This window comes from Leuresthes tenuis, unplaced genomic scaffold (genome assembly GCF_036924035.1).
Source record: "Leuresthes tenuis unplaced genomic scaffold, fLeuTen1.0.hap1 SCAF_19, whole genome shotgun sequence".
Taxonomy (NCBI): domain Eukaryota; kingdom Metazoa; phylum Chordata; class Actinopteri; order Atheriniformes; family Atherinopsidae; genus Leuresthes; species Leuresthes tenuis.
Window position 1 is genome coordinate 32,401,621 of NW_027325373.1, and position 24,796 is coordinate 32,426,416.

Below are 24,796 nucleotides of genomic sequence, written 5' to 3' on the forward strand. Positions count from 1 at the left end.
CAGACTGTCGGGACCAGGAGCAGAACTGGTCCATTCCATGACCACTCTGAGCCGGATCTATCCCCACATGCCCCCTGGCGACCCTCCACGCGTCATTATTTACCTCAAACCGATAGAAGCCTCTTTACATGTGATGAACAAGCACAAACCGAACCTCCTGAGTCTCCCTCTGGGGTTTAAGTTTAAAAATATATATATTTTTAAATGTTCCCTGGAAACTCACAACAATTAGTAAGTTTATCATTAGTTTGTATTTCATTTATTTACTTTTTATGTGCTATGCCTACTACACCGGTTTATCAATGTGAATTGATAAAGCCAATAAAGTAAAGTATACCACTTTATTAGGTACACCTTGCTAGTAAAAGGTTGGACCCCCTTTTGCCTTCAGAACTGCCTTAATTATCCGTGGCATACTTTCAACAAGGTGTTGGAAACATACCTCAGAGATTTTGGTCATGATAGCATTATGCAGTTGCTGCAGATTTGTTGGCTGCACATCTATGATGCAAATCTCCCGTTCCACCACACCCCAAAGGTGCCCTATTGGATTGAGATGTGGCTATATATACACACACACACACAGTCAAAATTAATTAATTGTGAATATATATACCTATAGATATCTATTAACGAGTTAAATTTGCCATATTTATAGAACGTGTGTGTAGTTAATCTTGCGTAAAAAGCTAATTTTGCGTTAAAAGGTTAAATTTCCGTTAACTTACAACTTTTGTTGTTGTCTTGACCACCTCTACATATCTAAATGCATTAAGCTGTGCCAATGCGATTGGTTTATTAGCAATTTGTGTTAAGAAGCAATTGAATCTGTGCTGTTGGATCTCAGTGCTGCGTTTGATACTGTAGATCACAGAATCCTGTTGCACAGGCTGGAAAACTGGGTTGGACTTTCTGGAACGGTCCTTAACTGGTTCAGGTCATATTTAGAAGACCAGAGTTATTTTGTTACGATTGGCAGCTATGAATCTGAGCGAGTGGCCATGACCTATGGAGTCCCCCATGGGTCAATTCTTGGACCTCTTCTGTTTAACTTGTATATGCTACCTTTGGGTCAGATATTGCAGAACTTTAACATCAATTATCACAGTTATGCAGACGATACACAACTTTATGTGTCTCTGTCACCAGACAACAGCAGCCCAGCAGACATAATGTGTCAGTGTCTGGAGGAAATAAACCTCCAGACATTTTCTACAATTAAATAAAGACAAAACTGAGATAATTCTGTTTGGTAGCAAAGAGAAGACGGTCAGCACTGGTAAATATCTTCAGATTCGGGCCCTTACAATCACTGACCAAGTTCGTAACCTTGGAGTGTTGATAGACTCAGATCTGACTTTCAGCAGCCACGTCAAAGCTGTCACCAAGGCAGCTTTTTATCAACTCAGAAACATCAACAGAATTAAAGGCTTTCTCTCCCAAAAAGACCAGGAGAAACTCATCCATATCCAGTAGACTTGATTACTGTAATGGTCTTTTAACTGGACTTAAAGAGCATTAAACATCTGCAGCTCATCCAGAACGCTGCTGCTAGAGTTTTAACCAGGAATAAGAGATCTGAACATGTCACACCAGTTTTAAAATCTTTACACTGGCTTCCAGCCAGTCACAGAATAGATTTTAAAAGTCTACTGATGGTTTACAAATCCCAGAACAGTTTAAGCCCAAAATACATCTGTGATATGTTAAGAGAATATAAACCCAGCAGAGCTCTTAGATCCAAGGACTCAGGTCAGCTGGTCCAGTCCAGAGTCCAGACTAAACATTTCGATGTTATGCTGCAAACAAGTGGAACAAACTGCCAGTGGAGATTAAACTGTCACCAAATGTAGACATTTCTAAATCCAGGTTAAAAACATGTGTCTATGCATGAAATCTGCACAGTATCTTTGAATTTATCTAGACTGTTGCTTGTTTTTATTCATTTGAATTATTTTATTTCTTTCTACTTATATTCTTTTACATATTTTTATTGCTTTTTCTGCTCCCTGCTGCAATGCTTTTATTTTATGTAAAGCACTTTGAATTGTTTTGTACATGAAATGTGCTATACACATAAATTGACTTTGAACAGGTGTACCTAATAAAGTGGCTGGTGAATGTAGATATATGTGTATATATATATATATATATATATATATATATATATACACACACATATATATTTACACATATACATACATTCAGTCAAGTTTTGTGAGTCAAAGTTGACGCTTCAGTTTATAAAGTGCACAGACGACTTCACGGCTCTCGACACATTGTATTTATATATAAAAATACAACGCGTCGAGTACACATAAATACAATGTGTGTATATATATATATATATATATATATATATGATAAATGCTTTAAAATATGAAAAGAATATAACATTTTTTTTAAAAAAAACATGATGAGGTATGTCCTCATAACGTAGGACAAAAAAGGACAAAATTTACCAGGACAAAATTAAAAACTTTTCTTAAAGATGAAACAAATCTTATGTTCAGTCATTTTTAGGAAACTTTTTTATGTTTTTCCTCATAATTTCTGTTTACATTAATCCAAGTGAGCTTCGGTACCACAAGCACACACACACACACACACACCTGCTGTCAGGTAACCGAGTCACATGAACAAAAACAATCATCTTGTCATGGAAACACTGCTTCTAATCTGAGATAAAGAGAATAAATAAAAAATCTTTAAAAAATCTGTAATTCAGTTCAAATAGCACACACAGACCAGGTCCTGCTGTCATCCGCAGAGGAAAATAGTCCCAACAGGAGCATTTCCTCCTGTTTGTTTGTAAAAACTTTCGTTGAGTGTTTGTGAGTGAGTTCTAAAAGCTGAAAAACAGCAGACTGGTCCTTTAAATCAGAGCAAACAGGAAGCAGAGTCTTTGTTGTTCATTATTTTAATAAGAGAATCTGTTTAAAAAGACACCACCTGCTGACGGCGTTCAGCTCTGCGGCAGGTCTGCGGGCAGCGTCAGCAGCTCATCCACTTCCTCCTGAAGAGCTGCAGCTTTTTCATTCACAAGCATCTGGAACACAAAGAAACGTCATCTGATGGCCAACGGGTCCACGAGTTAAAATCACTCCTAACAGAGCACACACATGAGGACTGAGCTGGTTCAGACTCACTTTGGCTGAGGCCACCATCAGGTGGGCCTGCTTCCTGTAGAGGTTCTCTATCGTCTTGCAGAGGACGGCGGGGTCAGCGTTGGCCAGGTGCGATGGCGTCTTGTAGCCGGCATTGTACAGCTGCTTCGCTCTTGACTAGAGAGAAGAAGAAGAAACAATAAAACACAGAGTAAATCCGATGGAGCAGATCAACTGAGACCCGACGGGGCTGCTGCTGACCTCCATGACTCCGGCCACCTCCATCAGAGGAATCAGCTCTGCCTTCACGCAGTAACTCAGCCGCCGCATCAACTCCGTCAGCAGAGCTTTGAACGGCCAGAACTCCTCCAGCTCCTGAGGAGACACAGCAGCTCATCATGACCCACTGCGCACAGCTGCTCAGCCTCAGCAGAAAGAACTCACTATGAATTCTGGGTAAATTAAGACGTAGATAGATTAACGTGTCATCTCTGCGGTTCTGGTACCTCGGTGAAGTGGAGCACGCAGGAGCTGAAGGCAGAGGCGGAGCTGAGCAGCACCTGGACGAAGCCTCGGCTCAGCTGGAACCTGTCGGCCACCTTCCAAACGCTGGTTTCCTTCAGCAGAGAGAAGAGCACCAGAGCCAGGTACATCCTTCTCGCCACCTCCAGGTTCACATTCTGAAACACAGAACAACAACTCAGACATGATTAAAGTCACATTCCAGACTTTGATTTAAAGCCATTTTCATACACAGTCCATCATTTTTAATTTATTATCCGTTTACATGCTCCTCCCACCCGCAGTGATGTAATAACTGACCACCAGGATGTAAAAGATTTACACGAAACTCTTTATAACAGAAATAAATCAATAATGTGTGTATCACTGCTACTCGGACAGAAAACAGAAGGGCTCTAAAGCCTCCTTATGCTGATGGGACTCACAGGAGCTCTCAGATTATTGTTTTGGCGTTCAGGCCCCAAAATACCAGATAAACTCTCAGTGAAGCTGAAGCTGCAGCTGGTGAACTGACTCAGACACTGAAACTAAGTCACACTCAACAGTCTTGAACTGGATATGATGAGACAAAAGAATTTTCTATGATCTATAAGTCGAGTGAAGAACAAGAGTGACATCTTGGGACAGGCTTCACTTCCTTCCAGAACCTTCAGGCTCATTCACAGAGTGGAATTCTGCTCAAACACATCAGCTCAGTGTAGAACCAACACAAGCGGTGACCATAACCTGTGATTTGATCCAGTTTCATAAAAGCAGATGAAGTTCCTGACAGGAGATACCCTCACACTTCTGTCCATGGCCAGGTGAGATGGAAGAATGTTTAACCTACAGGTGTCTGAGGTGCGTTACCTTTTTCACCGTCTGTCCTGCGGCTTTTCTCGCAACGAAACTCTCGGGTACGCCCACGGCGGCCGCCATCTTCTGCTCGGCAGCGGATAGCAGGGTGAACTGTGGACAGAAAGCAGATGGTCAGCAGACAGCGGCGAGGATGGGACTCTGTGGCATCTGACGGAGACTTCGTACTTGTCTGAAGTAGATCATCCAGTCGGGTTTGCACTGCTGGATCAGGTCGTACGGGGTCACCAGGTAGACCAGGTGCAGGTAGCTGTTGAGCAGCAGACCCTCCAGACCTTTGGACAGGTCTTTGTACAGCACGTCACAGTAGGTCAGATCCACCGAGCCTGAGGATGAGAGGATGAAACATCAGTGTTGTTGGACCTCACCTGTGAGCTGAGTGGAGTCTGCAGTTTGTTAAGATGAAGTAACTTAACGTGTAAACCGTAATAAATACCATGTCCTCCATCTTATGGATATTAAAACCTTTCTACTTGTTTAAACATGGGTTTAACCTCAGCGCTCTGAGGGCTACATTTCATCCAGAACCAGTCCTGTAACAACCTCTACCTGCCAGGTCAGAAGCCTGTTACTATGACAAGATGAAGCGGTGACATCACTCTGAATCCTGTAGTTCTATTAGTTTTAGGCTAAAATTTTATATAGCCTTATGCTTGTGTCTCATCATGCTTAAATCACTTGTAAGACTTGATATATTTTCCCAGGCATTGGATGCACCAGGGCCCTGTGATGGACTGGCGACCTGTCCAGAGTGTACCCTGCCTTTCGCCCGATGACTGCTGGGATAGGCTCCAGCCCACCCGCTACCCAACCGACGGATTGACGGTATAGAAAATGGATAGATGGATGGATGCACCAGATGTTACAGCACAATATTTCTTTTGTGACTTGTGAAACTTGGTCTCCTTTTCCCAGGCATCACTTATAAGACTTAATCTTCTTTCTCAGGCAGTAGAGAGATAAGATGTTTCCAATCAAACATTTCTGTATTTCATTGTTCACAGCTGTTTTGTTTTGTTTTGTGCTCCACAAGGCCGTCCAGCTCATCAGGAGATAAGAGGAAGTTAGCTTGCATAGTCTGATACGTAGACATTTTTTCTTCTCCTGTGTTCGGGTATAATACGACATGCACTGAAACTGTACATCAGAGCTACACTGACACAGGTGCTCTGTGTTGAAGTTTTGTTCTCTCTTGTAGAAGAACTGTTCAATAAACCTGTTTTCCACCTTAACAGTGCTTGGATAATCTTTATTATTTTTTCCACCACACTCTTGGCGTTGTCGGCAGGATCCCTCGACTGGTCTCTGAGGACGTTGACGAACCAGTGTCTTGGCCAATCTGGAGCAAAGGCTCCAGCCTCCTACCTCTTGTTACCGTTTTGAGAAGGGAGGACTGCTCATCAGCTCTGCGGTCGCCAGCGCTGGAATCCACAAACTCAATAAGACCACTGTTGTCTGGTGAGGCACTCATTCAGTAAGATAAACTAAAGTCAGGTATTAAGGTAAAGCTATTTTCTTAGCCTTCTTCTTCCGGCTCTCAACGAAGGCGGTCGCATTTCTCCTGCTTCTCTTGTCTTGTCCTGTCCTGTCTCAACTTCAGTGCCTCTCTCTGCATTGCTTTCAAACTAAATCATGGAATTGATCAGATGGTCTCTAAACGCAATTGACAAAATCATTGCTACAAGAAGCTCGGGTCCAGCCTGTCCCGACGGAACGTTTGCCGCTGGGTACACGAGGGACTCCTGGGAGAAGTGGAGAGTCGTGTGCCTGTCGATTCTTTCCGTTGAAGACGTGGAGGATCTATACATTTCGGAACCACGATAACGGGCTTTCTGCTGATTGGATTAGGCATTGCCCTGATGTATCGCAAAATTCGGAAGTCGGAGATAGCAGTCACAGGCCCCAAGCTGCCCGGCATGTTTGAATCGGTGGGCAGAGCTATTGGCACTCAGACTGTGGTCATTAACCGCAATATGGAAAACATCTTGGAGAAGCTGGTGCCTTTGCAAAGGCGTATGGATCGTTTTTGTGACCAGAATGGACAAACAGAGTGAGTCGTGTCTATTGAAAACGACTACTCGCCCTAACCAACTATCAGAATATAATCTGCATTCCTGGTCTCCTGGCAATGGCCTTGGCCAAGGCTGCTGCTGAAACAACTCTCCTGAAATCACTGCTGTGAGACGCTCTGAACTACTTCTCCCCCTCCCTTCTTCTTGGACACCTGGAGATTGTTGACTCCGACTGGGACCCAATCAAGGACTTCTCCATGGCAACCTGCTGTGGTATCACGATGACATCTTGTGAACTGTAACGTTGGTTGGAGTAAGTGGTTCTAAAGTCCTACCCCCTCCCCAGGGAGAAAATTTTGACTTTATGACAAGAAAACCTTGACGCCTTCCCCCACCACAGTCAACCAACACCTGCTCAACCGGACCCTGTCCTGCACCCAGGCCCACCAGAGCCTAAACAGCCCAGTCAAGAGGTGGAAGAACCGAGCCCGGACTCCACCTCAGACACTTTCTCCCCATCCACCACTCGACAAAAAGGAACACAGCCCAGCACAACAACAACACTCCCTATGGTTGAGGTAATGGGCCCCAACGGTCCGAATGGTTCCGGTCCTGGTCCAGGACGTTGAGGAGGCGACCACACATATGCCTGACCTCCTCCAATCTGGGACTGTTTTTGCTGACCAATCTTCTGCCGCATTTTCTGCCCTACCGGAGTGGAACTCAGAAGGATTCTGGCTAAAAAGGTCAAACCTATTGACCTCGCTAAGATTAATTTTGTTCTGCCCGATCCAAATCTTCGTCTGAGACATTGACTGGAACAACGGTGACAATTAATATAAGACTGCCGTTACTTCACTGACGGACAAATGACTGCAATCTACACCTGCAAACAAAAAGTCAACTTATGATTTTATTCATCGAGTTCTTGAAGTGGTGACTACTCATGGCGGTTACTAACGCCCAGAAAGACTAAACACAGCAGAAACAGGCCCTTGGGAAAGCTTGGCCTGCGATGCAATCATTAAAGGTTTGTGACAGGCGTGGCACATGAACTGAAAAACATCTGTGGGCTGGGCTGAACAACCACGACTGGATGATGTCAGACGCTATGCCAGAGATGTGCAGAACCAGGTGGATGTCAGGAAGAAAGAAAATGAGGACAAAACTGAGATAGAACTGTACCTGGCCATCATGACCATGTATAATGCAGTGTTTGCCTTCCTGCGAGGAGGATGGACCCCACAGAGGAAGAGGACACAGATGAGGAAGGCGCGGCCGAGGCAGAGGGTTCCCTGTCAGAGGCTGGGACTCTGACACATGCTACAAATGTGGCCAAAAGGGGCACTGGAAGAACAACTGCCCAAATAACAGGCCTTGAATGTCCGCTACAGACTGACAGGGGTTGGCTGACAAGGATGGATCACCAGCAGCAGAGCGATCAACTGAAGGGGGTAACACACAACACACACTTCTGCACACCGCAATGAAGAAAAAGCTTGCTGACACACATTTTTCTGCTCTCTGCAATGATGAAATGCTTGCTGACTGTGACTCACGTGACAAAGTTTCACATGCCATTTCTGTGTTAAAAGAGAAATTCTCCTCCATACAGACAGGAACTTATGCTCACTTGATATCTGAAGCTTACAAGGCTTTTCCTGCCTTTCAGTTAATAATTTTGGGAAAACAGGTTGCTTTCATGGTAGATCCTGGGGCCACATAATCTGTTGTAAAAGCAGGTGAATCTTTAACTCCTCCTAAACTGAGCGGGAACCGTGTCTACTCTGTGTCAGCATCAGGTCCGGTGGTAAAGGAGGAAACTACCAGCCCCATTGTGTGTGACACTCCTGATGAGCTCTCCTTTAAACATTCATTTTTGTTGTCAGAACTGTGTCTCATTAATCTCATGGGCCATGACATAATGTGTAAGTTAGGCGTTATTCATTTCAACCCCAGAAGGTGTTAGAGTCACGTAACAGTCTGACTCTGTTCTCTCAGCAGTGCAGTTTGACTCATCAGCTCTTACACATGAGTGGAAACTCGCTACTTCTCCATTTTCACAGCAGCTTCTTCAAGAGGCTAAACAATTAGCTTCAACCTCTTCTGATTTCATGCAGCTACTGATCTGCACTGCATGTCACACATTTCACTGGGGCCTGACAAGAACTATGAGACAAAATGGTTCCGCACTCCCTTTGAAAAGGTTTTTACATCTACTTTGTTTTTTAACTCACCCCCATGCAGCTGCAACTTTTTGATGTTCCTAGTTCTTATCCCCACATCTCACCAGCCAAACCTAAACATTGGCATTGTTTCTACATGCAGAAATTAAACTAATTGGATTATTTCACCTGCCTACCAAAATGCAATGTTTTCTAAACGACTGTCTGCATACAAAAAAAAAAAACAACTACTGGAACTAGTTCCCACCACAGAATCACATTTTGAAGCATGCTTTTTATCTGAAACAGATCTGTCTTCGCTACCCATATTGGCTGAAGTGTCCACTGATCTTTGGGCTAAAGGCAAATAGGATGTGGGGCTGATAAAAGGCTTTGAATCGGTAATTGTCACCCCTAAATCTGAGTATTGCCCATGTGAAAAACAATACCCTTTGAAGCCTGAAGCAATTAAAGGGATTAAGCCTTTTTTTCAATCTTTTCAGAAAACAGGAATCATTGTTCCCTGTGAAAACTCCATTATTTCCTGTTAAAAGGGGGGATGCTGAATGCAGTCACTGCTCATTGGTTCAAAAAAGGTTTCAGTTCATAGGCACAGAAATACTGCCAGTCATGTATGATTTGTGCTCACCTATATGACAATGAGGAAAAGAGCTCGAGTCAAATCTTAGCCCATTTGAAATCTTGTTTAGCAGACCTCCAACCTTGAGAATGGGACCTGTGAACAGACCCCTCCCTTCCACATCCATTTGTGATGATGCTATGTTGTCTTACTGTCAGAACCTCTCCACTGTTCTCTCTTTCACAGCAGCCTTTCCATCCCCAGCTGACACACCTCTACACTCAAACCAGGTGATTGGGTGGTGGTAAAGGAGCTTTACAGGAAACACAGGCAGTCAAAATGCTGGCAAGGTCCGTTCCAGGTGCTACTGGTTACTCACACAGCTGTTAAGGTTGCAAAAAGAGCAACCTGGATCCACAGAAGCCACTGTAAGAGAGTGCCAGAACCAGTGGACGACTTCCACCCAGACAGACATCAACAAAGACGATTCAGCAGTAAAAGCTGTACTCCACCAGTGTGTCAAGTACCGGTGACCTCTGACACTGAAGAATGAAGATAGAAGAAGTTCAGCCATCACTCCACTCCACTGCTACGATGACGTCTCTGATGACCAAACTGCCTCGGCGCTCCAGATACAGACTTTGGGAGCAGAAACTGGCAGTTCCCCTGGTTAACTGGCTGTTGGGTAATATAATTGGTGTTCAGTTCATAGAAAGTACCCCTTCCCACTGAGTAAGGCCTCATTTCCAATCCTGCGTCCCAACCCTGTGTCAGGGCAGATGATTTTGACCTCTCCTTCAGTAACGATGAACAATAAATGCAAATTATTTGTTATTGTATTTTTCTTATTTTTTTATAATTCATTCCATGTTTATGCTTTACTTACACCTGGCATGTAAATCTTTTGAGAAACAAGAGTCTGTCTAATCTCACATATTTATTAATGATAGTTGAGATATGTATTATAAAATGTTGCTGTGTGATTAAAGTAAAAGGGGTTTTACTATAATCAAAAGGAGGAAAGTGTAATGGAATTTTTTATTTAGCCTGCCTGAATGTTTTTCACCTTAACAAAGCTTGGATAATCATTATTATTTTTTCCACAACACAACAAAGATAACACAGTTTGATAGACAGAAAATAGGATTTTTGCAGCAACAAGGTGATTCCCAAAGAGCTATTAGCTGAAAACATGGCATATCTCAGCATGGTGTGCAATGTGTCCTTAAAACATTTGAGGAAACTGGACAAGTGGAGGACAAAAGAAGAAGTGTCAGGCCTAAAAAAAAAACTATCTACAGCAGATTAACAGGATCTGGAAGTGATGTCCTTAAGAAAGAGGAAAAAATCCAGCAAAGACCTGACACAGGACCTGAGAGATGCATCTGGACCTTCAGCTGATCCATCTACTGTTGGCCTCATCAGAAATGGTCTCCATGGAAGGGTGGCTGTCAAGAAGCCATTCTTAAGGAAGGGAAACAGGGAGAAAAGGCTGAGCTATGCCAAATGACACAAGAAGTGGACTGAAAATCAGTGGCAACAGGTCTTATGGAGGAATGAATCCTCCCCAGAGCCCGGACCTCAACATTATTGAAGCAGTGTGGGATCATCTGACAGAGAACAGAACAAAAGGCAGCCAACATCCAAAGAAGAGCTTTGGGATGTCCTTCAAGAAGCCTGGAGAACTATTCCTGAAGACTACTTAAAGAAATGACAGAAAGCTTGTCTAAGAGGGTTCAGGCTGTGTTGGAGGATAAAGGAGCTCAGACCAAATAACAAACTCTGTTTCTGCCTTATATTCTGTATTTATAATTATGTTTGACCATGTTTTAATAAGTCACTGAACCTGTTTCTCGTTTTCCTGTAAATAAATAAAGAAATTAGGGCTGGTTCAGGACCTTTGTACAGTCCTATGAATGTAAACATGCTTCTTATCAGTTTGTCTAACCAGCAATGAAAAACCTGAATTATAATCACAGAAAACTGGACAAACAACAACTTTTTGTTGCGTAAAGTGACCTTCACCTTGTATTTGGCCCTCAACAAGCGAAGAATAAGAAATCAGCTATGAACTGTCCTCTTTTGAGCACCAAAGTTTTTTCAGTCTTTTAAGAACTCAAACAGCATCAGAAGGGGTCCCGTCCTGTTGGGACTGTACCTTTGTAAGAGGCTCTCCCCAGCTTGGTGACCTGAAGCGTTGGACCATGCAAGTCTGTCAGGGTCACAGTGATGAGGTCTTTCTCCTTCAGCATGTCAACACACTGCTGCACGACGTCCCACAGCTTCCTGTCCACACACAGCTGCTGCTGCTGCACGAACAGCAGCGTCCCGCGCAGGAAGTCCTGCATCTGCTGCAGCGACGTGGTGATCTGCAGCAATATGGTCACGATGATGTAACTCCAACAGAACAAACCTTTGTGAAGCATCTGCTGTTTTTCATTCTCAATTTAGACTTTTTGGACTTTTGCTCAAACAAAACAAGATGGTACAAGATGTGCTCAGACCTGGACATGACAACAAAAAAGAGGGACTTACGTTTAATCCAATCAGAGAGAGGATGAGACTGAGGAGGCCTTTTCCATCGTCCTGCATCAGGTTACTGTAACAGTTCTCCATTGGGGCACACACAAGAGCTTTGGCCTGAAATCAAAGCAATAATAAAGTTAATTATCCTCTTATTAACTCCTCACATTTAAAGCTCTTAATGAGCTCCATCTTATCTTAAAGATCTCATTGTTAGATATTTTCCTAACAGAGCACTTTGCTCCCAAACTGCAGGTCTACTTGTTGTTCCCAGAGTTTCTAAAAGTAGAATGGGAGGCAGAGCCTTCAGTTATCAGGCCCCTCTCTTGTGGAATAAGCTGCTAGTATATGTCTGGGAAGCAGACACCCTTTCCACTTTTAAGATTAGGCTTAAAACTTTCCTTTTTGATAAAGCTTATAGTTAGGGATGATTCAGGTGATCCTGAAACATCCCATAGTTAAGCTGCTATAGGCTTAGACTGCTGGGGGACCTCATCTGTCACACCTTTCCTCACTTTGCTCTTTTTTCCCCCCTGTTTAATTTCTTAAATAATATTATGTACATGTGACATTATTGTGGTTATTAACTTGTGTTTCCCTGTTCCAACAGCTATCCTTTGAATGGTTTTATGGTGTTTTTCCCCCCTCTTTTCTGCCTTCTCAAACCCCAGCTGGTCGAGGCGGATGTCCACCCTTCCTGAGTCTGGTTCTGCCAGAGGTTTCTTCCTGTTAAAAGGGAGTCGTTCCTTTCCACAGTCGCCACAGGCACGCTCAGGACGGGAGATTGGACTGAAGACAAGTTTCGGTGCAATCTGTTGGTTTCCTTAGCTAGGAAATTGTTTTTTGAATTGGCTCTATATGAATGAATTGGATTATTTTGAAATTAAGTCATTGGATTTCATTGGATTATGATTACAATGAATTTAATTCCAATTGGCTTAAATTGGACTACATTATTTAAGTGCCTTGAGATGACAATTGTTGTAATTTGGCGCTGTATAAATAAAACTGAATTGAATTGAATTATTTAAAAAAAGACAAATATACAGAAGCGGTGTGTGAAAAACTAAGTGAAGCCTTACTGCTTCCACAGGAATATAGAGAAGAAGAATAGTGAGTTGTCTTTCTTCCTTGTTACTCCAGAAAAGACTTATTTTAATTATTGCAGATTAACTGAAACTAAAGTGTTTTTTGATCATTATTAAACGTAATTCATGTTCAGATATTACAGGAATACTCAGAAAGGGAAGGTGCACTTTTTAAATAACAAGAGCAGCTTCAGTCAGGTATTTTTTAACCGGACAGTTCCACCTGCCTCCGTGTAAAGGCCACAGGGAGGTGTGGTTACCATGTTCCTGTCCCGCTCCTGCAGGATGAGGATGCTCTCTCCCACGGTGTCGATCCCGGCCCGACCGGCCCGCCCCACCATCTGCTTGTACTGGCTCCTCTTCAGGAAGTCTGTGGCGACGTACGGGGAGCGCAGGATCACCCTGCAGGTCACACCGAGGCTCATACAGGTGAGAGGAAGCAGGGACTGCAATAGTAATGGTGGTACACGCTTCCACACGTACGAACACGCCTCACAGTCGGAAACGAGACATAATCCTTCTAACATTAAGAGGAAAAGCGGCTTTGTTTACAGCGCGTTTAACCCTTTAATGACGGTAGTAAATTTAATCACCTAATTTGCATGTGGTGACATCACTAATGACAACACTGCACGGCAACTACTAGTGAACATTGGATTTTGAACACATTTCCATGTTTTTTTTTCTCCTTTTCTGTAGTCATGAACACAACTATGAACAAAGCTGTTCCAAGTTATGATCTTTTTCATGATTTTATTACATTTTATCCACATAAAAACAACAGAAAATTAGTAAATGAATGTCAGTAAGAATCAGTAAAATGTCTTTCAATCAGTTCCTGATACTGGCTTCAACATGGCGTTGAGGCAGAAGCGCTCCAAAGTTTGGTTATATTTCACCAAAAAGGACAATACTGGGGCCAATTGCAACACGTGCAGAGCTTTGATTACATCAAAGGGTGGAAATACCTCCAACATGCTGAAACATTTGACCACACAGCATGCAATTACTTTGTACGAATGTAAAGTCTTTTACACAGCAACTTTTGCGGGGGAGTCCCAGGTAACACAGGGCTCTCAAGTGTCATGCATTGAGTGTGACAGTCACGCTTTTCGGTCTTTTGTCACGCCACACATTTTATTTCTCATGCTGAAAAAAATATAAAATAAAATAATAAAATTATAATTTAAATTTCTCTGGCGCGCCGCTATTGCTATGGAAACGGCAGGAAGAAATTCCCATCCCTACTGACACTATCGCCTTAATTCAGGGTATAATTCAGATAAAACATGTCTGCCATCTAGTGGTAGAGAGTAGGAACAAGATTTGATGACTAATTAATTAATCAAATAATGCCTGTTTTATTCAGTGTGGTGGCGCTTACGGGGTTAATATACAGATGCAGCAGGAATTGGTTTAAGTTTAAAGAGACAAAACGGACATCTGACCTGCGGGCAGGAAGATTGATCCCTGCAGCCAGGGTGGACGTGCAGGTGAGGAGGCAGAGCACACCATTGGAGTAGGCCTCCTCCACCAGTTTCCTCTCCTCGGAGGTCAGCCCGCTGTGGTGGTAGGCCACGCCATACGGCACGGTCCTCCTGAGCACCGGACACACCAAGCCGTTCCCGCTGTCCCGCAGCTCTCTGAGGAGGACGGCCTTCTCGGCCTCGCGGTGCTGCAGGAACTCGCTGTGAGAGGACAGAGGAGCTGTTACAGCTGTGGTCGGCAGAGCTGCAGACCAACGGATGGACGGACGGTTCACTCACTCTTTCAGGTACTTGCAGATCATTCCTGCTACGTTCTCACAGTTCTTCTTGGTGGGACAGAAGACCAGACAGGAATGAGTAGGGATGATTTCAGTCACTAGAGCGATGATGTGATCCGGGTCAATCTTCTGCATCGCGCTGGAGTACTGTAGTAAGAAGATCAGATAGGTTAGATCTGAGCTCTTATCAGAACCACCTCCTCTGATACAGACTGGCTCAGTCTGATGGATCAGACCGGTTGAAATGCAACTGATGAGACAGAACATGAAATATCTGGTACCAAGCCACAGCAGGATGCTCAGAGTACAGAATTTAAATGTTGAACTCACTTTAAAATTGAGCAGACGTGAAAACCTGAAGCAGTTCTCCTCCTTTGGGTCAACTTCATAAATTGAGTCATTCAGTTTAACGAATTCTTTCAGCTCAACCTGGAAAAGACAGAATAAATACGCCTTTAAACATCGGCACAGCTGACAGTAACAAGCTCAGAATACATTTGGGCTTCTTCTTTCAGCGAGCAGTCAATTTGCTGTCACGTACCGGCCTGAAGTCGTTTGTATAATTTTCTGCCTTCAGAAACATCTGGAGGTCCTTGATGTTTCCCAGAGTGGCGCTCATTCCAATAATCTGAGTGGTTTCTGGAGACATAGAGCAGCATCAGTAAATGAATTTGCAAAGGTCTGCAGGGTTAAACACAGAGGTAAACACTTACTGCTCATGTACTGAACTTTGGCCAGAGTCATTTCAATCACAGCCCCTCTGCTGCAGTCACCCAGCATGTGAAGCTGCAGAGGAAACAAAAAGACCTCCATCAAACCTGCTCCTGCCTTTCATTTCACAGCTGAAACAGCTTTCAGTCAAACTGAGAGCAGCTTCTACCTCATCGACCACCACCAGCCCCAGGTTCTCCAGCCGGCCCGTCTCTATCAGGGAGTTGACGAGGCTGTGGGCCTTCTCTATCGTGGCAACGTACAGGGACCTAGTCTTTCTTCTCTTCACTGGAGGAAACTTGCCCTTGCTGCCAGCGTACTCCTCCACCATAAAGTCCAGCTCCAGGCCGAAGCTCGCCAACCCACGCACCTACAAAAAATAAAACCACCAACAGTTTAATATGAAGTTACGTTTGGAAACGATGTTCCTCAAGGCTCTATTTCCAGACCTCTTTGATTCCTCATAAAGATAACACCAACATGAATTCTGGTTTCATTACCATCCATCCATCATCTGCAGCTTATCCGGGGGTCGGGTCGTGGGGGCAGCAGCTTGAGCAGAGAAACCCAGACGTCCCTGTCCCCGGCCACTTCCTCCAGCTCTTCCGGGGGGACCCCGAGGCGTTCCCAGGCCAGCCGAGAGACATAGTCTCTCCAACGTGTCCTGGGTCTTCCCCGGGGTCTCCTCCCAGTGGGACGTGCCCGGAACACCTCCCCAAGGAGGCGTCCAGGGGGCATCCTAACCAGATGCCACCTCATCTGACTCCTCTCAATGTGGAGGAGCAGCGGTTCTACTCCGAGCCCCTCCCGGATGACTGAGCTTCTCACCCTATCTCTAAGGGAGAGCCCAGACACCCTGCGGAGGAAACCCATTTTGATCTCAATCTCGTTCTTTCGGTCACTACCCACTACTCGTGACCATAGGTGAGGATGGGAACGTAGATTGACCAGTAAGTAGAGAGCTTCGCCTTCTGGCTCAGCTCCTTCTTCACAACGACGGGTCGGTGCAGAGCCCGCAACACTGCAGACGCCGCACTGATCCGCCCGTCAATCTCACGCTCCATTCGTCCCTCACTCGTGAACGAGACCCCGAGATACTTGAACTCCTCCACTTGGGGAAGGATCTCATTCTCGACCCGAAGAGAGCATTCCACCCTTTTCCGGCTGAGAACCATAGTCTCGGATTTGGAGGCGCTGATTCTCATCCCAGCCGCTTCACACTCGGCTGCGAACCGCTCCAGTGAGAGCTGAAGGTCACGGCCTGACGACGCTAACAGAACCACATCATCCGCAAAAAGCAGAGACCCGATTCTGAGGTCGCCAAATCGGACACCCTCAGCGCCCTGGCTCCGCCTAGAAATTCTGTCCATAAAAGTTAGGAACAGAATCGGTGACAAAGGGCAGCCCTGACGGAGTCCAACTCTCACCGGAGACGTATCCGACTTACTGCCGGCAATGCGGACCAAACTCTGGCACCGGTTTCATTACCACTTGAGATTAAATCTTTAAACTATCGACTGCGTCTCAGTTCTGCTGATAAACATCTTGTGAGATTATGGACTCATTTTTTAAATGAATGACTGACTAACAAAAAGACCAAAACTAGAGCAGACACGTCTGACTCCACAGCCTTTAAAGACCTGACAGGGGAGAACTCCGGTGGGGAATAGAGACTCTGTCTGGGTGTCTGAACTGCTGTCAAAGTGTGTCATTCCCACCAGGAGGTCACCCAACCTCTAAATTTCCTTCACACCACTGGTACTCCAGTGAGGGGTCAATATGGTGCTCCAATGTGAGGCAGTAGGAACTGATGTCAAAGGATGAAGAAGTCAACATGTGATGATAAACTATGAACATCCAGGTGTTACTGATGGAAACGGAGCAGCTTTCAGAAAATCAAAATAAGATAATAACAACAAAAATAAGGGAAACGACAATGATGTGCGCATCAGATGTCAAGTCCGAGCACACAAACCCAGAAAGTTGTGAGGTCCCCTTTCAGTTGTAAGAACTGAGTTTCAAATTCCAGTTTTGCAACAACCCTAAACTGTCCAAGATATTTTAAGTTTGTGTTCGGGTACCTTCTCCTGCACCAGAGATATGTAGGGTAAGATGAACAGACCGTCCTTCCTCCTGCACAGCAGCTCTCTGAGGATGAGGATCTCTGCCACCAGTGTTTTCCCTCCACTGGTAGGAAGAGAGTAGATCAGGTTCTTCCTCTGCTGAACGCAGTCCAGGTTCAGACACGTCTCCTGCCAGTCTGACACAGGAAAAAACAGTCTGAAGAACACTTGCTGCTCACTGAAACTAATTATTTTTGTTTATTAAGTCCATGGACACAAAACTGATCAATAAAGCTCTCTAATTTATTTCTAGCTTATGTTTTTTTTTGTCCTTTTCAGAAAACTGAATATTGTCACATTTCACACAAACAAGCAGTTTGTAACCAGATAATGTCTCAGAGTCTCACCGTATAACTCCTGGATTCCTCTCAGTTTGTACATCAGCTCCTTCACTCTGCTGGGGAGTCCGAAGAAAGGCCCGAGGTCAGTGGTCTCAGCAGAGATGGTTTCCATGGCCTGCATGGCGACGCTGATCTCCTCAGAAACCACGGCTTCCTTCAGCACCGATGTCCGAGAAACACCAGCGGGAGCCACTGCGTTCCCGAGCATCGTCCTCTTCAGCTGGTCAGCCACGCTCCTCCTCGCTCTGCTGTTCCTATTGTTTTTATCCTCTACGTTTGTCTCCAGCCAGGTCTCAGACGTCCTATGAAAAGGCGTGGAGGTTGTGTCTCCATCTTGCAGTCTGCTCCTCTTTGCCTGCTCTTGGATTTGTTCTTGAAACTGCAGCTGGCTGGGCGGTAAGTCCTCGAAGGGCTCTGCTCCGAGTTCATCCAATATGGAGTCTGTGAGAGCGTCCTCACAGGACTGTTTCCTGACATCATCTCTGGGTTGCAGACTCGTGAAGTCCTGCTGGTTCTCAACTCGCCGTCGTTCATTTTGTTCTGCATTGTCCAGTTTTGCCAGCAGAGAGCTGTCCTCCAGAATGCTGTCATAACCGCCAAACAAGTCCTCGCTGTCACTGCAGTACTGCCGACAAAACACGTCAAGTTACAAACTCCCTCATCAATACGTCGATTGACAGAATTATTTACTTACTATTACTATTTACTAGATTTACTTCAAAAACCTTTCAGTTTTCCTTTGAATCAGTCGTCAGAAACACTGGTTCCACTGACCAGATCTGAGTGTTTACCTCAACACAACCAGTGCCAGCTCTGTTCTGGTTCATTGGGACACTATGGGAGCTCACTGCGACAATTTAGTCCAATCAAAGATCTCCACTTCAACCACATGAACAAGGGGCTTAACAAAATTCTGGAGGAAATATTTTACATCCAAACACAGCCCTTTTAGGGAAGTTTTACTTTTAAACAACCTTGAATCTTGAGGCTAGGACTTTTGGTGCTGAACATCTACTGACAGCCCCGAGCTGTTTCAGTACCAGGGGCTCTCAGTTTAAAACAAGCTGAACTTTTTAGATTGACAATATGTGACCATCTTAGGAAAATAATTTACAGAAGTCTGCAGCAATGTTTCGGTAGATTTTCTGAGATGAGCTCTGAGGACTGAGCGGTCCCCTTAAAGCCCTTATAGACCAAATCCATGTCAGGAACCAGAGGACATGAGATGGACATTTTGTCCCTCCTGGTTATCAGTTAATCTTCAGCACCTCAACATCTTGCTGTGAAAGCATTGTTTGTTTTGGAGAAATTTACTATTGTCCATGATGTGCAGATAAAACCACATTTGATAGAATCAGGACTTCCCAACATGTGCTTCTATCCCTGTGTCACACAAACAAGCTGTCGCTTTCAGCCACCAAACTGTGTGATAAAAAGAGGCTTAAAATCAGATCAGTTTGGGAGTTTTTCTTGCTTTAAACTTCCATCAAAGGTTCAAATACACCTATTTTTCATGCTTGTAATACTTTCTTTATGTTTGTCAATGACAAATGTTAGCTGTGTTCTTTACAGATTTATTATCCAGTAAAATATGTAACCATAAACCTGGGGACGGTTAAGTTTGGTCTTTTTCTTATGATGGTCGAGTTGCTTTCAACCCAGTCGATGACGTACCTCCGCAGGTTGACTCTCAGCCATGACGCTGCTCGTCCAACTGGGGGGGCATCGTGGTGATCCCACACCCCCTCCTGTCTTACGGGTAGGTGTAAGGTGAGTCTTCTGAAAGTCCCGCGATCGTTTCCTCGCGCAAACTCGTTTAATTTTGACCTCGAGTCTCCCGGAACTCATCCCTGTCCGGGGTCGGGTTCAGCTGGAGCTACATGTTAAACAGCTGAAACTGGAACAAACACTGACTCCTGCCCAGCATAGGCCAGTCACACACCAGCGACTATCTGGTCACAACCTATCAACAACAAATCTAAAGTAGTTCATACTAGCATAAAAAGACTAAAACAAACCTTAACGTCAACAGTTTCAGTCGGTAGTTCACCGACGGTAATTATCACGTTTTTTCACGATGCAAAATTCTACAAATGATCACAAACGTCCGTAAATTGTAGAAAATTCTGTTACTGAAATATTTTAAGGATAAACGGGTTTAAACGTGCATGCGGATGATACAACCATTCAGCTCAGCCCGCACCACATTCAAAAATTATCTCTGTCGGCGTTTGAGCAAGACAGAAATCCGAACATCACTTCCGGTTCTGTTTTTCCGGGTAACTTGCTAGTTCGCACCTAGCTAACTTTTTTTTTAACTGCCAACGTTTGCAGCTCGTTGGGAAATTAGAAACACACGTCTTTCGACAAAGCGTCATTTGACAATTCAAAATATTTTTAAACATAAAATTGCTTTACTGACATGGAGTACTACCGGCTAACTGAAAAGAATCTCGAAAAATTTGTTCCAGTTTTAAACAATAAGAGGTCAAATTATATATATATATATATATATATATATATAGTTTGGATTACTTTTAATAAACGGTCACAGCTTCATTTGTAAATTAATCAATTGTAGATGTTTTAAATTAGTCAAGAAAGCATAAGAAACGGTAACGGTTGGAGTCAACTTTTTTTTTCTTGTGAAGATTTCTATCTTGACTCGTATGTTTTTGATGTAAGACGCAAGTGACGTTTAAACTTTTCCGAAAGAAAAAACTAATACGAACCACTAAATTGCAGTCATATTTGTATGAAAATACACACTCAATAGCAATTTATATGCTAACAAAAAAGAGCTATATTTAAAATTGTTGTATCTCCAAACGTTAAAACAGGAACTTCAGAAGTGGTAGGAACAAAGAAATAGCAGCATTCAGAATTTAACCGGACTACCACCACTTCCTGTCCCGTGTCAGGTCAAAAATGTTGTGTGTGAGGGGGCTCCAGAGGCTAAAGCCTGTTATATATCGAAATGGAAACACAGGTGAGTCTCAGTTTTAATTTAGACGCGAATATGTTTCAGCCTTTTAAAGTAAAATGGAGATACTTTTTTAAATGTAATCCGATTCTTCCTGTAAACATTGTGATGCTAACATGCTAATGCTAGGTGACGTTATGTGTCGCTCTGCAGGTCTCAGGAGCGTCACGACAGGTGTGCTCCAGCATAAAGATGACACGGTAGGTCCCGCTTAACTTTTCATGTGTATATATTTGTGAGCGCAGCAACACGCCTGTGACGCCGACACGTTTTTGTGTTTAAGCTGGTGAAAATGGAGAATCCGTACAAAGAGCCTGAGAAAGGCTGCGTCCTCTGCAACATCACCGTGGACTACAAAAACATCCAGGTGAGTCATGTGCTCAGTTTACCTGCTGAGGCCACAAAACGCTACTTTTAATGTTGTTGTACCAGATTCCTGGCTCTAAAACAGCATCTCCTTAAACCCGCTGCAGTCATACCTGCTGAATGTTTTAGAAGTTTAAATTTTCAAACTTTTTTCGATTATTTTTATTTATTTATTTCTAAAGCGGCAAATCACAACAAATATCATCTCAAAACACTTAAAAATACAGTCCAATTCAAGCCAATAAGACTCCAGTTTATTGTAAAACAGTCATAATCCAGTTCATTAAATTCCAAAAGAGTCAATTTCATACAGAACCAATAAAAATAGTTTTCTAGCTAAGGAAACCAATTTATTACACTGAAACTTCTCTTTGATCCAATCCCCCGACCTGAGCATGCACAAGGCGACTGTGGGGAGAAACAAACTCCCTTTTTAACAGTAAGAAACCTTCATCAGAACCAGACTCAGAAAGGACGGCCATCTGCCTTGACCAACTGGGTGTTGAGAGGACAGGACAGGGGGGTCAACAAGCACCATAACACCAGGCCAGGGATACCTGCTGAGAAAGAGAAACTCAACTAATGACAACAATAATGTCAAATGTACATGGAGAGCAGAGGGAGGTGCACCATGGGAGGTCCCCCAGCAGTCTACGCCTATAGCAGCTTAACTATGGGATGTTTTAGGATCACCTGTATCATCCCTAACTATAAGCTTTATCAAAAAGGAAAGTTTTAAGCCTAGTCTTAAAGGTAAAGAGGGTGTCTGCTTCCTGAAGCCAAACTGGCAGCTGGTTCCACAGAGAGGGGCCTGATAACTGAAGGCTCTGCCTCCCATTCTACTTTTAGAAACTCTGGGAACAACAAATAAACCTGCAGCGTGAGAGCAAAGTGCTTCTGCACCTCAGGGAGTAAATAAAGTCTGAGAGTAAACATTTTAGATTTTTGGGCCTGGATGAAGAAATAATTTAGGTCAAGTGATGCTCTTCTTCTATGTTTAACAGATTAACAAACATGTCACAGTCTGTAAATATGAGTTGATAAATGAAAAGTTTTCCTGTTTGAATGTCTTACCCAGTACAAACTTTGACATTTGATATTTCTATTTATCGAACACTGAATTTTCTCAACTTATTTTCTTATTCGGTAAATATTTTTATTATTAAAACATCATCTTAGCTTTTTCTTCTATTTGAGATGAGAGGGCGGTGGAAACAATCCAAATGATGTTTATATTAATATTTGATATTTGATTCCAGAATTAGTTGTCTTTTATTTATTGTAACATTTCAGGACAAGTAACATAATAAGTAATTCAAATACAAATAAATAATTGTCTTCATAAAAGTTACCAGCTGGAGACGGTACATTTTTTTTAAAGCTTTATAACTTTTACTTTGTAAAAAAGGAATAAAATTATGTGTTTTTTTATTTGAAAATAAAAACTGGCTTTTAGGCTTTGAAGCCTTTAAGTTTTTTTAGTAAATTTGTCACTGATTTATTTTTATTTATTTATTTATTTATTTTTATTAACGATTCCTGACACGTGTGACAAACTCTGATCTGTCGCACCTGAGTGGGGAAACCAGGAGTCGCGTCTCAAACGTGAACATTCAGTCTTTATGAATCTGTGTGCACGTTAACGTTTGTGCACAATAACGGTGTGAGCCAGGTGGTGTGAATCTCCTCCAGCTCAACATGTAATCGTGTCTTTCTCGTGTTGTCCTCAGCTGCTGTCTCAGTTCATCTCTCCGCACACGGGCAGGATTTACGGCCGACACATCACAGGTGAGTCTCAGTAGGTGAACTCATCCTGCATCAAAACCTGCGTGCACACACACACACACACACTCACAGCTTGTCGGTTTGTCTGTCAGGTTTATGTGGGAAGAAGCAGAAGGAAGTCTCCAAAGCCATAAAGAAGGCTCACTCCATGGGTAGGAACGCTCCGAACTGTCTTCATAAAGACTTTTAATCAAAGATTTTCCTTTTTAACTTAGTTTAATTCCCTGAAAATCTTTTATTTAAATTAAATATTTCTTCATTTTGTCCTTTATTTGAGGAAATGAGCTGTAAATGAACATGTTAAAGTTGTCCTAACAAACGTTTGTGCTGCAGGTTTCATGTCGGTGACCCACAAACATCCACAGTTCATGAAGGATCCCAACATCTGTGGCGTCAAACTTCTGGATTAGAGGATCCGTGTATGTTCGTTTTGTGTAATAAAGTCTGTCAGTGTGTAAAGAATAAATACATTTTAAACTAAAGTATTTTCAGAATCTTCACTGACCAAGTGTATCATATTTAGAAACAAAAGTAGAATCTGATGCAGCAACACACTCAATAAAAGTTGTTCTGGAGTCAAACAAAGTTTATCAAATCTACACTAACAGCATTCTGGAAGCAGATTACCTGCTGACAGATGAGGGTGTCAGGATTGGGTATAAAAGGAGCATCCACCAAAGATTTAGTCTTTCCAACAATGGAAAGACTAATGGGTCGTGGCTCACCACTTTGTGCCAAACTCCATCAGAAAATCATCGATAAGTTTCAGAAAATATTTCTCAGAGTAAGATTGTAAAGAACTTTGGTCTTTCTGCATCTACAGAGTAGAATATTGTGAAAATATTCAGGGAGTCTGGGGAAATCTCAGTGTGGAAAGGCTAAGGACAGAAACCACTGTTGGATGAGCTTGGAGTCCTCAGGCAGCACTGCATGAGAAACCGTCATGCCACCATGATCAATAAGGGGCTTGGAAAACCATAACCTGAAACTGTATTACACAAGGAGGAAGCCATATATCAACTCTGTGCAGAAACACGGCCCAGTTCCCTGGACACGAGTTCATCTCAGATGGACAGAAAGACAGTGGACACGTGTTCTGTGGGCAGATGAGTCCACGTTTCAGCTGCTTTTGGGAAAAACTGACGTCTGCTTCTACAAAGATGAGAAAGAGCATCCAGGCTGTTATCAGAGAAAGGTTTAAAGCCAGCGTCTGTGATGGTATGGGGGTGCATCAATATCCATGGCATGGATGGCTTCATATGTGTGAAGGTAACATTGATGCAGAGGTGGATGTTGGAGTTTTGGAGAGACAGATGCTACCATCAAGGTGACATCTTTTCCCGGGAAGTCCGTGGTTATTTCAGCAGGATGATGCCAGACCTCATTCTGCACGACTTCCAACAGCGTGGCTTAATACACACAGAGTGTGTGTGCTTGACTGGCCTGCCTGCAGTCAACATCTGTCTCCTATTGAAAATGTATGGAGCATCGTGAAGAGGAGAATCAGACAACAACAACCACCGACTGTTGAGCAGCTGAAATCTTGGATTCAGCAAGAATGGACACAGATTCCTCTGAAAAACTGCAACAATCAATATCCTCAGTTCCCAAACCATTAAAAAATGTCATTAAAAGGAAGCTGATGGAACACAATGGGAAACATGACTCTGGAACAACTTTTACTGAATGTGTTGATATTTCAGATTCAACATTTGGTTCTGTTTTCTAAGTATGATGAAAGTGGTCAGTGAGGACTTCTTGGACTTGTTTCTGTTAGGCTCAGTGGTTAGAGTGGGTCGTTCAATAACTGGAAGGTTGGCGGATCGATTCTCTCATCACTCAAAAGATTGGTGAACTGACAGTTGGAGGG

At 43.4% G+C, this 24,796-nt stretch overlaps 2 protein-coding genes across 3 annotated transcripts in view; one reads left to right on the forward strand and one right to left on the reverse strand.

The window, feature by feature from the left end:
- Positions 1-2,467: 2,467 nt before the first annotated feature.
- helq (helicase, POLQ like) lies at positions 2,468-20,024 on the reverse strand. Its single transcript, XM_072372054.1, has 18 exons — positions 19,467-20,024; positions 17,799-18,417; positions 17,410-17,588; positions 15,498-15,698; positions 15,331-15,403; positions 15,159-15,256; positions 14,948-15,046; positions 14,619-14,764; positions 14,301-14,540; positions 13,113-13,254; positions 11,777-11,881; positions 11,400-11,610; positions 4,653-4,810; positions 4,479-4,577; positions 3,614-3,787; positions 3,369-3,482; positions 3,150-3,284; positions 2,468-3,049 (listed from the first exon to the last, which is right to left on the reverse strand). Exons 1-18 carry the CDS (start codon positions 19,638-19,640, stop codon positions 2,966-2,968), a joined length of 3,051 nt encoding a protein of 1,016 aa, XP_072228155.1. The 5' UTR covers positions 19,641-20,024; the 3' UTR covers positions 2,468-2,965.
- Positions 20,025-20,636: 612 nt separating this feature from the next.
- mrps18c (mitochondrial ribosomal protein S18C) overlaps positions 20,637-24,796 on the forward strand; it is a 105,179-nt gene continuing 101,019 nt past the window's right edge. Inside the window, exons 1-6 of one of the 2 annotated variants that reach the window (XM_072372695.1) lie at positions 20,637-20,781; positions 20,929-20,975; positions 21,059-21,142; positions 22,872-22,929; positions 23,019-23,078; positions 23,260-23,358. In XM_072372695.1, coding sequence (XP_072228796.1) covers positions 20,721-20,781; positions 20,929-20,975; positions 21,059-21,142; positions 22,872-22,929; positions 23,019-23,078; positions 23,260-23,336 — 387 coding nt within the window. In that variant the 5' untranslated portion in view covers positions 20,637-20,720 and the 3' untranslated portion in view covers positions 23,337-23,358. Of the gene's footprint in view, positions 20,782-20,928; positions 20,976-21,058; positions 21,143-22,871; positions 22,930-23,018; positions 23,079-23,259; positions 23,393-24,796 lie in introns of those variants that run through there. The other variant, XM_072372694.1, reaches the window with a different exon arrangement.